This window comes from Aulonocara sp. 'chitande type north' Nkhata Bay, linkage group LG23, assembly GCF_057382095.1.
Source record: "Aulonocara sp. 'chitande type north' Nkhata Bay isolate Kocher_YH1m ecotype deep benthic linkage group LG23, A_spYH_male_GT1.1, whole genome shotgun sequence".
Lineage (NCBI taxonomy): Eukaryota > Metazoa > Chordata > Actinopteri > Cichliformes > Cichlidae > Aulonocara > Aulonocara sp. 'chitande type north' Nkhata Bay.
In genome coordinates, this window is record NC_141365.1 from 33,370,452 (window position 1) to 33,386,336 (window position 15,885).

Here is a 15,885-nt window from a genome sequence, read left to right on the forward strand (position 1 = left end):
TTGCGTCACAACTTTTTTGAGAGTGGGCTTGTACAGCAAGTATATATGCTTACTTTCACAATTGCCGATGAAAAAAACATGATGGAGTCCTCACAGCTAGAAGATCTAGGTAGGTGATGGAATTTACGTCGTACTTACACGATGCAAATGCCATGAACAGTTGTATAATGTAGCTTGTAGCTATAGAGGAGCCTCCAAAACTATCACAGTAATGACATAAAGGTCATCTTGACTTTGGCTGCTGACATCAGATATTTTTATCTGAAATTCTGTAGTGACACCTAGGGGGCTGGAACTTGAGCTTTTTTTTAGACTTAGTGCCTTTAAGTACTACGTGGGAGTTGTAGGATCCAGCTGTTTGACTCTTTACTGAAAGTTGGATTCATTACCTGGTTCTCGTTTTGAGCTGGGTTTACATATGAGTTTGTGATATAGTAGTATCAGTTTTTTGTGAGTTCTCCATGAAGAAAAGAGCTGCCATGTCTCTGAAGAATTAATCATGTCAATGGTGTCAGGTCAAGCTTAGAAGAACTTTTGAGTTAAACTTTAATCACTATCAACATTTACTTTGGTGTCACGGTTCGATGTTTTGTCGATACAAAATGTTCATGCCTTTTTAATTTGTCATTTATTAAAATTATAAATATATATTTTAACTCAAAAGTACACTTTTTAAATTTAATGTTGCTGAAACAGCAAAGTAATAAAAAAAATAAATCTATCTGATTGAGGAATCACTCATCTTTGGAAAAGAGAGTTTATTACAGAGAAATGGCTCTTTCCAAAATAAAAGCTATACTATATGCTTCTTCTGGGCTATATTCTCAGCAGCATATTAAACATATCAGGTCCCCATAAGGAGAATCATGTGCTAACGCCTGTCTAAATGACTCGGGTAAAGTTTGTAGCATGCGTGCTTGTTGTTTTGTCTGCTTCCAATAGGATGCTGTCGGAGTAAATGTGCAGTCATATTCGTTGTGTTCCCACTAGTGCTGTCAGCGTTAATCTCATTGAAATGACGTTAATGCCACAACACGGCAATTCTTCGTTCACGAGCTACCGCAGATCACCCTGTGCCTGGGGCTGGACGGCCAACATGTTAACGAGCTAACTGCGCTAACACACTAGTTCCCACCAATGTAACTGAGCATTGCATGGCACATCCAACATACTGTTTTACTTTAGTCCATGACGCGCTTACCTTCAGGGTCACATGAAAACCAAAATAGTTCCAAACGCCACATCTGAATTAGACGCCATGCCTTGCCATGTTGCAAGGAGAGCTTAACTTCTGTCTGGCTAGCTTGCCCTGCGCTCAGTGAATCTGCGTTTGATTACTCCGCCTAGGCTGCACTGTCAAGCGCAGATCCACTGAGCGCTCAACACACACAGCATCGTCAGAAGGAAAGTTGATAAAATAAATTAAAAATGTTGTATTTTTCGATACATATGCGTACCGAACCGAAAGCACTGTATCGAACGGCTCAATATCGATACGAGTATCGTTGCACCCCTAATATATATATATATATATATATTAGGGGTGCAACGATACACAAAATTCACGGTTCGGTTCGGTTCGATACTTTGGTGTCACGGTTCGATATTTTTTCGATACAAAAAAAATGTTCATGCCTTTTTAATTTGTCATTTATTAAAATTATAAATATATATTTTAACTCAAAAGTACAGTTTTTAAATTTAACCTTAAGCCTTGTGTGTGTTTTTTATTTTGACAGCGAATGCGCACCTGCGGACCACTTATGTGCAGCCCTGGTTATTTAGCTCGTCATATTGCAGCCACAGAAATTATTTTGTCCATGAAACCATAAAGCTGCACTTTCTTTTTGCCTTATAGTCTGATTTGTCATAACTTCTCCGTTTTGTGGTAAGCTTTTCTTTGGCTGTCACTTCTTCACCCTGACCTGTCTTATTTGGCTCAGCAGAACTAAAATATATATCCTGCTGCTTTTACACACGCACTCACATAAGCTCAGCGATTCTCTGCGCGATCAACCTCTCACATGTTTAAGCTTGCTGCGGGAGATTTCACTTGTCATGTTTGCATAGTAAGCTAACGATTAATAAGACAATGTCAGAGGAATTGGTGCACAAATTATCATCACTCACAGATCAGTGCTGTCGCTCTCTATACACAGTTTCCACGATTGCAAAGTGAAAGCAACAAAACAAGCGCAAATTCAAACGCGATTTCAATATGTCACATATTGACAGTGGCTCACCGATGCCAATGACATAATTACCCAGCTACATTTCTGAAAGAATGCAAAAGCATTGACATTTATTTTTTCTTCCTACAATAGCCCGACGGGCAGGGAAGAGATAGATTTTGGTAGCCCGACTGGAAAAATCGCTAGCCCCAGGACATCGGGCTAGCGATTTTGCGAGCCCTGTATCTGATTGAGGAATCACTCATCTTTGGAAAAGAGAGTTTATTACAGAGAAATGGCTCTTTCCAAAATAAAAGCTATACTATACGCTTCTTCTGGGCTATATTCTCAGCAGCATATTAAACATATCAGGTCCCCATGAGGAGAATCCTGTGCTAACAGCTGTCTAAATGACTCGGCTAAAGTTAGTAGCATGCTTGCTTGTTTTTGTCTGCTTCCACTTGTCTTTGCACTAGGATGATGTCGGCGTAAATGTGCAGTCATATTCGTTGTGTTCCCACTAGTGCTTTCAGGTTAATCTCGTTGAAATGACCTTAACGCCACAACACGGCAAATCTCCGTTAACGAGCTACCGCCGATCGCCCCGTGCATGGGGCTAGACGGCCGACACGTTAACGAGCTAACTGCGCTAACACACTAGCTCCCACCCATGTAATTGAGCATTGCATGGCACATCCAACATACTGTTTTACTTTAGTCCATGACGCGCTTACCTTCAGGGTCATATGTCACATGAAACCCAAAATAATTCCAAACGCCAGATCTGAATGAGGGTGGGGGAGGTTCAATTTGCCATGTTGCAAGGAGAGCTTAACTTCTGTCTCGCTAGCTTGCCCTGCGCTCTTCCTTCTGACTATGCTGTCTGTGTTGAGCGCTCAGTGGATCTGCGCTCGACAGTGCAGCCTAGGCGGAGTAGTCGAACGCAGATTCACTGAGCGCTCAACACAGACAGCATCGTCAGACGGAAAGTTGATAAAATAAATTACAAATTTTGTATTGTTCGATACATATGCGTATCGAACCGAAAGCACTGTATCGAACGGTTCAATATCGATACGAATATCGCTGCACCCCTAATATATATATATATAATTCTCTTGATGGTTTTCTGTTATGTTATATTCATAGTTCTTGCCGTTGCTTTCGGTCACCTTGCCTTTCTTTTTTTCATAATTTCCATCTAGTCAGTCGCGCCTCAGTGTCGAGTCTGCGCCTCAGTGTCTGTCTTGTATTTCCTGTTTTACGTTGACAGTCTTGTGTCTTCTGTGAGTGTATCTAGTTTTGCGTTCTTCCTTTCTTCTCTTGTCAGATTTGGTTTAGCTGTGTCCCCTTTTGGTTACTCCCTTCCTCGTTACCATCTGGATATATAGTGAGTGTTTTCCTTTGTTCCCTGTTGGATCGTCTGTGTATCCTCCCCGGTGTATTTCCCCCGTGTCTCCAGGTTTTCAGGTTTCTTGTTCCAAGTTTTCAGGTTTCATGTAGTGTTTAGTCTTCCCAGTTTAGGTTTTGTTAGCTTTGTGTAGTCGTTCTTTGCTTTTGTTTATTGTTCAGTTTCACCATAATAAAGGCTTGCGTTCTGTTCAACATCCATCTTTGTCTTCGGTGTCTGCATTTGCATCTGCCAGCTCAGACCGTGACACAGACCAAACTTCACTGTGAATGTTACCTAGGAGTATGCATTGCTAGGCTACATAGATAATAGTCTTCTCTGCCTTGCTCATTTGTCACCCCTGATTTGCAGCAACTATGGAGGACCAGAGATAAAGAAAAGGCAGTTTCACCAACATTGAAATAGAAAATGAATACAGCTGCTTAGTCAGCACAAGAATAAATTGACTGCCAAGTAGTCCAGGTTGATAATAAATGAGAAGCAGTCCAGTAAAATAAATAGCTGAGCCCATAAGTAAGTAAACCACCTCAGTTCATTTCTTTTTGCTTGTTTTGTAGCAGTGGAACCCATCAGTCTCAGCCAATCACTATTGGCAGCTACAGTGGGGCAAAAAAGTATTTAGTCAGCCACTGATTGTGCAAGTTCCCCCACCTAAAATGATGACAGAGGTCAGTAATTTGCACCAGAGGTACACTTCAACTGTGAGAGACAGAATGTGAAAAAATCCATGAATTCACATGGTAGGATTTGTAAAGAATTTATTCATAAATCAGGGTGGAAAATAAGTATTTGGTCAATAACAAAAATACAACTCAATACTTTGTAACATAACCTTTGTTAGCAATAACAGAGGTCAAACGTTTACTATAGGTCTTTACCAGGTTTGCACACACAGTAGCTGGTATTTTGGCCCATTCCTCCATGCAGATCTTCTCGAGAGCAGTGATGTTTTGGGGCTGTCGCCGAGCACGGACTTTCAACTCCCGCCACAGATTTTCTATGGGGTTGAGGTCTGGAGACTGGCTAGGCCACTCCAGGACTTTCAAATGCTTCTTACGGAGCCACTCCTTTGTTGCCCGGGCGGTGTGTTTTGGATCATTGTCATGTTGGAAGACCCAGCCTCGTTTCATCTTCAAAGTTCTCACTGATGGAAGGAGGTTTTGGCTCAAAATCTCACGATACATGGCCCCATTCATTCTGTCCTTAACACGGATCAGTCGTCCTGTCCCCTTGGCAGAAAAACAGCCCCATAGCATGATGTTTCCACCCCCATGCTTCACAGTAGGTATGGTGTTCTTGGGATGCAACTCAGTATTCTTCTTCCTCCAAACATGACGAGTTGAGTTTATACCAAAAAGTTCTACTTTGGTTTCATCTGACCACATGACATTCTCCCAATCCTCTGCTGTATCATCCATGTGCTCTCTGGCAAACTTCAGACGGGCCTGGACATGCACTGGCTTCAGCAGCGGAACACGTCTGGCACTGCGGGATTTGATTCCCTGCCGTTGTAGTGTGTTACTGATGGTGACCTTTGTTACTTTGGTCCCAGCTCTCTGCAGGTCATTCACCAGGTCCCCCCGTGTGGTTCTGGGATCTTTGCTCACCGTTCTCATGATCATTTTGACCCCACGGGATGAGATCTTGTGTGGAGCCCCAGATCGAGGGAGATTATCAGTGGTCTTGTATGTCTTCCATTTTCTGATGATTGCTCCCACAGTTGATTTTTTCACACCAAGCTGCTTGCCTATTGTAGATTCACTCTTCCCAGTCTGGTGCAGGTCTACAATACTTTTCCTGATGTCCTTCGAAAGCTCTTTGGTCTTGGCCATGGCGGAGTTTGGAGTCTGACTGTTTGAGGCTGTGGACAGGTGTCTTTTATACAGATGATGAGTTCAAACAGGTGCCATTCATACAGGTAACGAGTGGGGGACAGAAAAGCTTCTTACAGAAGACGTTACAGGTCTGTGAGGGCAAGAGACTTTCCTTGTTTGAGGTGACCAAATACTTATTTTCCACCCTAATTTACGAATAAATTCTTTACAAATCCTACCATGTGGATTCATGGATTTTTTTTTCACATTCTGTCTCTCACAGTTGAAGTGTACCTCTGGTGCAAATTACTGACCTCTGTCATCATTTTAAGTGGGGGAACTTGCACAATCGGTGGCTGACTAAATACTTTTTTGCCCCACTGTATCTGTAAGAGTCATATATTTGTGCAAATGATTAGGTATCCATGGTAATATATTTTCCTCGATATTTCCTAATAGAGTATTTTCAGGGAGATTTCTTAGTGTAAAACTATATTTAAAGAATGACTGCTTTGGACTGATTCAAGGAATAAAAGCAGAATGATCTCTGAATAAACAAACAATAAATGAAAAGGATTTTGATGGAATAAGAAGTGAAGAAGAAGAAGAAGAAGAGAGAATAAAAAGATGATTGAGCTTTTTGCCAAAGCTTCATTACTCATAAAATAAGCACCCATGTGCTCTCATCAATATTTAAAAAAGCAAACAAACTTGTATGTGCTGATGCCTTATACTCTATCCTTTCATGATTACCTTTTCAACATTTTTTACTAATAAAAGTCAGTGTTACTAGAACTATAGGGCAACAGCCTTCCATTTGCCATTTCTATTTCCCAAGTAAATGAAATTGCAAGTCCAAAATAATTCTTTTGGCCAATTTTCAGAATGCTTTTCTTTCTCAAAACACCATACATTCATTTTTCATTGCCTCTAAAGTTGAGGTTTAGAGGAAATTACAGTATGTCTCTAACTATTTAGGATATATAATCGGTTGAGTTTCCAAAATGCTTTGGTTTGTCCCTGTACTCCACTAATAAAAACTACAAAGCCCAAATTCAATTTTATTTTATTTATACAGCACCAACCGGTGCAATGTGCAATTCACTTGTATTTTTATTTTTATTCCTATTTATTCTATTTATCCCCTTCGTATATTTTATTTATATTGTCTCTGTATTTATATATATGTGTGTGTGTATAACTCTGTAACTTCTGTCGGTGCTGTGCTTTTTTGGAAATCGAATTTCCCAGAGGAACCCACCCGAGGGATTAATAAAGTTCTATCTTATCTTATCTTATCTTATCTTATCTTATCAAATCACAACAACAATCACCTCAAGGCGCTTCATATTGTAAGGTAGACCCTACAATAATACATACAGAGAAAAACCCAACAATCATATGATCCCCTATGAGCAAGCACTTTGGCGACAGTGGGAAGGAAAAACTCCCTTTTAACAGGAAGAAATCTCCGGCAGAACCAGGCTCAGGGAGGGGTGGGGCCATCTGCTGTGACCGGTTGGGGTGAGAGAAGAAAGACATGATAAAGACATGCTGTGGAAGAGAGACAGAGATTAATAACAAGTATGATTCAGTGCAGAGAGGTCTATTAACACATGCTGAGTAAGAAAGGTGACTGAAGAAGAAATACTCAATGCATCATGGGAATCCCCCAGCTGCCTACACCTATTGCAGCATAACTAAGGGAGGATTCAGAGTCACCTGATCCAGCCCTAACTATATGCTTTAGCAAAAAGGCAAGTTTTAAGCCTAATCTTAAAAGTAGAGATCAGAGATGAGCAGTAACGCGTTACTTGTAACGCGTTACTGTAATCTGATTACTTTTTTCAAGTAACAAGTAAAGTAAGGGATTACTATTGCAAAAACGGTAATTAGATTACTGTTACTTTCCCGTAGGAACGCTGCGTTACTGTGTTACTAAAACCGTGATTTTTTGCGAGAATGTCTCACAACAGTGACGTAAGCGAGTGCGCCGTTAGTGACAACAGCTGTGTGCAGATCAACAATGGATCACATATCGATTGTGGGAGAGAGTATGAGCGTGCAGCGTTTAAGCGTGGAAGTACTGACCTTACTTTGAGTTTGATTCCATAAAAAGTGACAAAAACATTAGCGTCCATCGTGCGTGGGAAGAAAACTTCTTTTTACAGCGAAAAAAACCCCTAAACTTCCAAGCAAGCACCGAGTGCGCAACGAAGTAATGGGAAACTCACAGAGAAAGTCGCGGATTCTTCAACTGACCGCGGCACACCTGCACCAGGGTAAACCTCCGCCTACCGCAGTCCTGCTTTACAGGTGAAAATAGAGCAACAGGACCGCTGAGTCTTTGACTTTATTTATTTTCTGCTGTGTTTTACTTGCATCTATTTGAAAGAGTGAGTGTAAACACAAAAAAATATTTTATTTTATGTGCTGGAATGTGCAGAAGATAGGTTTAAATGTTAAACTAATTTATTCAAGTCAGAGATGTTGCATATAATTAAATTTTTTGCTTGATGCATAAAGTTAAAAGATTAAAACTGATAAAACAAGTTAAAAAAGAGACTTTTCCATTTGATTACATTTTGTATGATGGATTATGTAGAAAAAGTAGAATTGGGCTGAAAGATCTATCGCTTTATCACCTATTCAGGTTGTAAATCGTGTTTTTAAAAAGTAACTAAGTAACTAAGTAATTAATTACTTTTGAAAATAAGTAATCAGTAAAGTAACGGGATTACTTTTTTGGGGAAGTAATCAGTAATTAGTTACTGATTACTTTTTTCAAGTAACTTGACCAACACTGGTAGAGATAGTGTTTGTCTCCTGAATTCAAACTAGAAGCTGGTTCCACAGAAGAGAGGCCTGAAAACTGAAGGCTCTGCCTCCCGTTCTACTTTTAAAAATACTCTAGAAATAACAACTAATCCTACAGTGTGAGAGCGAAGTGCTCTGATGGGGTGATATGGTACTATAAGGTCATTAAGATAAGATGGGGCCTGATTATTTAAAACCTTGTCTTATTTAAGAATTTGTCTCCCTATTTATCTCTGCACTGCGTCCAGCTCCTGTTTCCTTTGGATTACTCTCTTTAACACCTGTTCATGTTGGATTTTTCTATTATATAAAAAGCGCTCTGTTCAACTTGAATTACATTTTGGTGAAGATAGAAGTGAACATAGAAGTGATCTTCACCATGTTTTGGGACATGGTCCCAAAACTACCATGTCATCCTTGGTCAGTTCAGGTTGTTTCACTGAATCTTTTTGCTCACAAGGCTCAAGACATTTCAATGATGCTTGTTGCTAGCAACAGGAGATGCAGTAGTCCTCCGTATTCATTATTACATCTGTTTTGTGATATGTACTAGAACCCATGGCAACAAAACAGATCCAGAGCATAATGTTACAACCACCACGCTGGTCAGCTGGGACATTTTTCTTAGCTCTGAAGGCCTCACCTTTGCTCCTCCAAATACTCTTGCTCTTGTTGTTGTGGCCAGATAGCTTAATCTTTGTATCATGTGAACATAAAATTTTTCTCCAAAAGGCATTTGGCTTTTTCATGTTGGCGGCTGCAAATTTCAGTCAAGCTTGAAGGTTTTGGAGCAGGGGCTACTTTCTTGCTCGGCACACTCACAGTCCGTGATTATGTCAGACTTGTGTCACTGTGAACAGTGAAGCTGGTGTTCCAGCAGTATCCAGCTCATGGAAGGCTTGAGCCTTGGTGGTTCCTGGGTTGTTTTTAACCAATTTCTTCTCATCAGAAGTTGACCATTTGGTTTTTCTTTCAGACCTCGGCAAAGTTGTGACAAATCAAGATAACTTGTACTTAATGTAGAGTTGTTTGAAGTGATGACTGCAGTTGTTTAGAAATAGTTCCAAACTACACTATATTGCTAAAAGTATTTGCTTGTCTGCCTTCACATCCATATGAACTTGAGTGACATCCCAGCTATAACACCTTCAACTCTACTGGGAAGGTTTTCCACAAGGTTTAGGAATGTGTTTCTGGGAATTTTGGGCCATTCTTCCAAAAGTGCATCTGTGAGGTCAGAAAGGTATTGAATGAGAAAGCCTGGCATACAGTCTTCACTCTAATTCATGCCATTGGTGTTCTTTTTCTAGGCAAGTTCTCGCACACCAAACTCATTCATCCATGTTTTTATGGATCTTGCTTTGTGCACTGGTGGGCGATCATGTTGTAGCTAGTGGGGTGAGTTGCTTTACACCACAGCATCCGATGCTTTGCATTGTGCTTGGTGATGCAAGGCTTGGGTGCAATTGCTAGGCCATGGAAACCCATTCCATGAAGCTTTTTACACACGGTACTTGAGCTAATCTGAAAAAAAAATTGTAGAACCTTCAGCACCACATAAAAAGACTTAAATAACTGCATGTATAGTCAAAGAAATTATTAAAAGTCTAAAATGACCATAATGAGTGTAAGCAAGCTTTTAACCACAACTGTATGCATGACTGTTGGATTGGATAGTTTTAAGTAGGTGTATTTGATTAACATCAGCACCTGAGAGTATATAATTCATGTGAGAAGGATAAATAGAAGTACAAAACAAAGTAATCCACATGTCCAAATAAAGTTTTTATGTTTTGTGACTGCTACTATTATCATCCAACATTCTTTGTCTGGAAATAAGTTGGTTGTATCAGTAAACTGCGTGAGCTGTTTTTGCCATTCAATATTACCTTTTGCTAACCACAAATTAACACTGACACTGGTGTTAATGATCATCACAGTTAATAACTGTGATCCCAAGCACCCAATACTGCTTTAGAAGGGTAAGATAATTTGGGAAAGAGTGTATTCAGATGCTAATGTAATTTTATGTCGCATAGCATCATGAAACGATACAGCCATCCTTCAGTTTACTCTGAGAGGAAGTTAAGTGTCAGGATTTCGTGAGATGAATCGCTAAAGTGGGATATCTGTTATTGTGAGCATAAAGTCGTTCTGGAGGATTATGAAACCGACAGAGCTTCCTCAAGGTGAAAAGAAACCGACGTGGATGGGAGAGGGAGGAGAGGGAAGAAGGGTGAGCGAGGTCGTGGCAAGGGGATGAATATGATGATGTAGTGACTTTGTCTGGGTGGGAGGGAGGAGGCTGTGGAACTTGAGGTAGACCGATTGCAGTAGAAGCTGCCAATTAGGTGGAGTTGAGCTCTGATGTGATAAATATTGCACCGCACCAAAAATAATGATATGCAGAGAAGGTAAAGGTTCATGGTTGATGTGAGGAAAGAAACAAGATGGTGTGGGAAACGTGAAACCAGATCAAAAAAATAATAAAAAAGGCGAGAGCGGGAGGCAGTGAGACATATAAAGATGGATCAAGTGCCCACTGAAGTAGAGGAAAGAGTGATTGAGTGGATGGAGAGTGTGGAGGTGTGGAAAAGCAGTCATGATGAGATGGATTCTACTGGACCGTGAGATTGATGGCTCTGCTTAAGAAAGAGAGAAAAGAGATAGGGGAGGGTGGAGAGGGTGAGGGGAAATAAGAAAAAAGTCCCGATGAAAAGAACCATCAGGCCCCACAAGACATTCCAAAATCTTGGCTTGATAAAAGAATAAGCTGCTCTTATCGTAGGACTTCCATCTTAAAACAGAGCGCAAGAAGCATCTCTAATAGGATCTGTAGCACTTTCTCTGGTTCGTCATGAGTTATGCACAACACAAAAATGTGTTTCCTCAGAATAAAAACAGAAGAAGGCTGTTTCGATATCGTAAGAGATTACACCTGGATCAAATAAGTCTGTTTGTGAAGGATTATGTTTTTATCTGGTTTTCTTTGAATGAATTCTGGCATCCAAATAAATATTCCATGTTATATTCATCCTTATAGCCCATGTCAGCGTGCCCAATTACAGCGTGTATTCTTAAAAGAGTTCCACAACATCCAACTAACGAAGCTCATTACAGGGCAAAATTAAGCTGCTAAGTTGGTGGTGACATTAAGGTGTGGAAAGGGTAGCTGGGGAGGGAATGGTGAATACAACCATGGCAATGAGGTTACATTTTTACCGTGAGCTCATTACACCTTCTCTGCCTTAATATCACCGTCTCCTCCTGCTCCGCCGTGACTGCTCTGATTCGTCAGTCTGTGTCTAGTTCACTGGGATGAGAGGGAGATAAACTGTTTGCAAACAGAAGATAGTCAAAGTCGAGGCAAAGTAGGGTAGTGTTTCGTGGGATATTCACTTTCTTCAGCTCACGGCGCCTCTCGTCAGAGGCAGCAATGGAATGATGTGCTGTGGCACGTTTCTGCTTGCACAGTCGCTGAGTTGATGTTATAGGCTATAATGAATAGAGAATAAAAAATTGCTGCTAAATAAGTCACACATCTGGCCTTTTCAAAAATGTAAGACACAGGATGCTAGATGTCTCACCTTGTCTCACTCCTGCTGCTGTTTCATTATGTGGTTCTGATTTATGTCTGTTTTTCTCATCTTTTTTTAGATGCTGTCAGAAAGAGTTGAAAGTTGTCCTGTGAGCTGCGATGGAACACAGTAAGGGCATGGACATGATGAGAAATCTCTGCCATTCTGCTTTTCAATCACAATAGCAGCACTAGACTACAGAGAAGTCTTGAAATTAATGTCAGCTGTGTTGCGGAGGCAGCCTCCCGCTGCGCTGCAAGCTCTAACAACCCATGGAGGCGTGGCTTCAACATTTCCAACCCTGTTCCCACTGGTAATACCAGCCAAGTGAACAGAGATGCCTTCTAAGGTTTCCTGCTTATACTTGCTGACAGTGGTATGCTGGGCCAGCGCTTTGTGGTACCTGAGTGTTTCCCGCCCCTCTACTTCCTACGTGGGCCAGGTGAACATCCCAATACGCAATACACTCAAGGTGAACAAGAACTCCACATTCAGCAACATCCGCACGCGCTCTGTCAACCCACACGACTTCGGCTACCTCATCAACGAGGACAAGAAGTGTGAGTCAGAGCCCCCGTTCCTTGTCATCCTCATCAGCACCACTCACAAGGAATTCGATGCCCGTCAAGCCATCAGAGAGACATGGGGGGATGAGAGCACGTTTCAGGATGTGCGCGTGGTCACGCTCTTCCTGTTAGGCCGAAGCACTGATGTTGTCCTCAACCAGATGGTGGAGCAGGAGAGTCAGATCTTTCATGACATTATAGTGGAGGATTTTATTGACTCATACCACAACCTGACGCTCAAGACTCTTATGGGCATGCGCTGGGTGGCCACCTTCTGCTCTAAAGCTCAATATGTCCTCAAGACAGACAGTGACATCTTTGTCAACATGGAGAACCTCATCTTTAGCCTCCTGAAGCCTACCACAAAGCCCCGAAGGAGGTACTTCACTGGTTATGTCATCAACGGTGGGCCAATCAGAGACATGCGCAGCAAGTGGTACATGCCCAGGGATCTGTACCCAGAGAGCAAGTACCCCCCGTTCTGCTCTGGCACCGGCTACGTTTTTTCAGCAGACGTGGCTGAACTCATCTACAAAACCTCCTTACACACCAGGCTGCTGCACTTGGAGGACGTGTACGTTGGTGTGTGCCTCCGGAGGTTAGGAATTCACCCTTTCCAGAACAGTGGTTTCAACCACTGGAAGATGGCCTACAGCCTCTGTCGCTACCGCAGGGTGGTCACCGTCCACCAGATCTCCCCTGAGGAGATGCACCGCATCTGGAACGACATGACCAGCAAGAAACACCTGAAATGTTAGCAGGACTGTTGGCACCAGTACAGAGTCAGCGTGGCGTTGAATCTCCTCTTACCACTTGTTTCTCTGTTACTGGTTGTATTGGCTAATACTGAATATCAACAATGAAGCTGTCAGTTCTTTAACCATGAAGCTCTACAGTGCGAGGCCAAAGCAAACCCCTCTGTATTATCCTGCCTGCTGTCACTCCAAGTTGTTTGAGTGCTCATACATTAGGCACAAACTTGGGAAAATGCTTTCCAGAAATGTGTGAAACAATCAGGTGGTTGGCTGTGATTGTCAGAGTGATTTTTATAAGACATTGCAAATCAGGAAGCTGAGGGGTTTGTGTTAAACTCCTCATTTACATGAGACTCAAACTGTCCCAAAATTGCCAACTGCAGATGGAATAAATGCCGACATGCTTGTCTGGACCCGGACGCTCTCTTCTTGGGTTCATCACAGGCTCTAATTATGAATGTTCCTCTTGTATTTTCAGCTGTTGTGCACTTCTGAATAAGGTGTTAACATTTGGATGTACTGTCTGGCACTGCAGCAGCCACGTCATCGTGAGGACCTCGATGAGTTTACAGTGTGATGACTCATTTAGATCATATTGCGCTCCCTCTAGCAAAGCAGATTAGGGGAATTAATGATCAGAGCGTGTAGTGCTCTTTACAGAATTAGACATATTTTCTTACAAGAGACCAACAGATCTTATTGTACAATGAGGAAAGATAAAGCAACTATACAGAGAGAAGATATGGGCTGCTTGCATTCCCAAGTGAATGTAACTTCTGTTGATGTGTAATGTGCAGTTATTTGTCTCTGGCAGTACTGGCAGGAGGCTGCAGATCATTCTATTTTCTATTACTTGAACATGAAGGAGAGCAGATGTACTATAGGAGCAGCAGAAGTGTATATTGAGAACAAATATTGCATTTTTGATTGCTTTCTTCTTTTCCATTACTTGAGATTAAATAAAGGCTTTTATAAGACTCCATGTTGCATTTATTAAGGCAAATAATATGAAAGTTTATATTCTTCAGATTTATACACATAACCTGGTAGTTAATATGCCTGTGAGCTTGTAAGGGATCTTCTTTGGTCTCTGAAGGAAAACACTGTGGAAGCTGCAGAAGTGAAAGCCTTTCATTAGTTGTGCAGCAGCTGTGCTCCAGTCGAAGCAGATCCCAGCTCCCAACTGATGGGCGCAAGCTGAAATCTCGGCATGGTTCTGGAAACGACCTGCTGTTCTTTTCCATGCAGGTGAGTAGGCAGGCAGACCCTTGCAACTTGTAATTAAATAAGATGTCTAATTAGCAACTGACTGGTTTTTTTTTTTGTTTGTTTTTTTGTCTGAATCAGAGGAATTACTGCGGTAGATTTATGTGTCCAAATGAACTGATCCGAAAACACTTTCTTAGTTTTCACTGTCTCTCGTTTATTCACACTGGGGAACTTAAATGTTTTTATCTTGGGGTGTGTGATCAAGTAAGCAGGTGAAACCACGCACTGCAAATTCAGTTTAATTGTAAATTCTGTTTTGTTAAAGACAGTGAAAGAAAAAAAAATTCAGGTGAATAGACAAATGTTTATTAGTTTTCCTGGCATGTTTTACTTTGACTTATTGCACACTCACATTATAAAGGCTTAAAGTGCAAACTCACTGACTAAATGTGAAGGAAAGTTTATGCAACTCCCTCCCTCTGAATGAATCTTGGCTGTTAGATAACATGGGGGGAGGTGACCTCCTTCCTCTGAAGAAATTTACAAATGCACACAAACAGTAGCTTTGACTCCAAAGATATTGAAAATTTACGCATATGAAAAACAATATTTCAATTATGAGGCTGTGGGCTGGCAAAGAGACCAAAAAGGATGAGGTTCAGGGGAAAAGAAAATGTAGCATGAGGTGAACCAGCAGAATCCTGGGCAAATGTCTCAGTAAAGTGGGAAATTGGGGTTCAGCAAGGGTTGAAAATTAAAAGTTGCTTTAAAATTGGTAACTGTCAGCAAGTGGTCACAGATCAGATCCCTGTTTTTGAAGCAACCATTTAAAAGGCAACAAGGCAGTGAACAGTAATTTTGGTTGTGCCATGGTCTCAAACCAATATTCCCTATTTTGACTGTAGCATAAATTACATACTGTCCTTCAGATCAGTGTTTCCCAACCTTTTGGAGCCACGGCACATATTTCACATTAGAAAAATCACACAGCACACCACCAAACAAAAATGTCATAAAAAGCATATTGATCATTTTTCCCCACGCACCAGGCGCAGCGGAATTGGCTGCGCCTGTTTTTGTATGTTTTTGGCTCCAAAAGACCAGTATATCTTTTTTGCTTTCTTCTGACCACTACTCATGCTAGGGACTTCATCTGGGTTAGAGTTTTTTCCATGACCCGGGTCAGATTGACTATTTTTTCATTTCAAATATTTATTTATTGCTATTAAGCGCTGCGTTGTCTCACTATTATGTCATTTCTTCTTAGTCTTCTGTTTTTCTGGCAGTTGGCACCTTTTTATTTAGAGCAGGTAGTTGTAGTGCCCTCTTGTGCAAGAGAATGTAATTGTTCTCCCCGTCACTCACGCCAGTCGCTTACAGCACTAATCAGGTGGAACCAGATAATCTTCCATGGCTCACCTGATCATTTTTCACGGCACACACGCCGCAGCACAATGGTTGGGAAACACTGGTTTAGACAATATGTAATTTATGCTACAATAAATACTGTAAAGTAATAATACTGTAAAGTTACGTCTTACATAATCACATATGTCAAAATCAG

General features: G+C 41.2%; 1 protein-coding gene across 3 annotated transcripts in view; it reads left to right on the forward strand.

The window, feature by feature from the left end:
• The window catches only part of LOC147302251 (beta-1,3-galactosyltransferase 1-like), a 181,798-nt gene extending 167,724 nt beyond the window's left edge, over positions 1 to 14,074 (forward strand). For all 3 annotated transcript variants that reach the window (XM_086282639.1, XM_086282640.1, XM_086282641.1), the window contains one exon: positions 11,871 to 14,074. In XM_086282639.1, the coding sequence (XP_086138765.1) occupies positions 12,129 to 13,115 (987 nt within the window). In that variant the 5' untranslated portion in view covers positions 11,871 to 12,128 and the 3' untranslated portion in view covers positions 13,116 to 14,074. The remainder of the gene's footprint in view (positions 1 to 11,870) is intronic.
• The last annotated feature ends 1,811 nt before the right edge of the window (positions 14,075 to 15,885 follow it).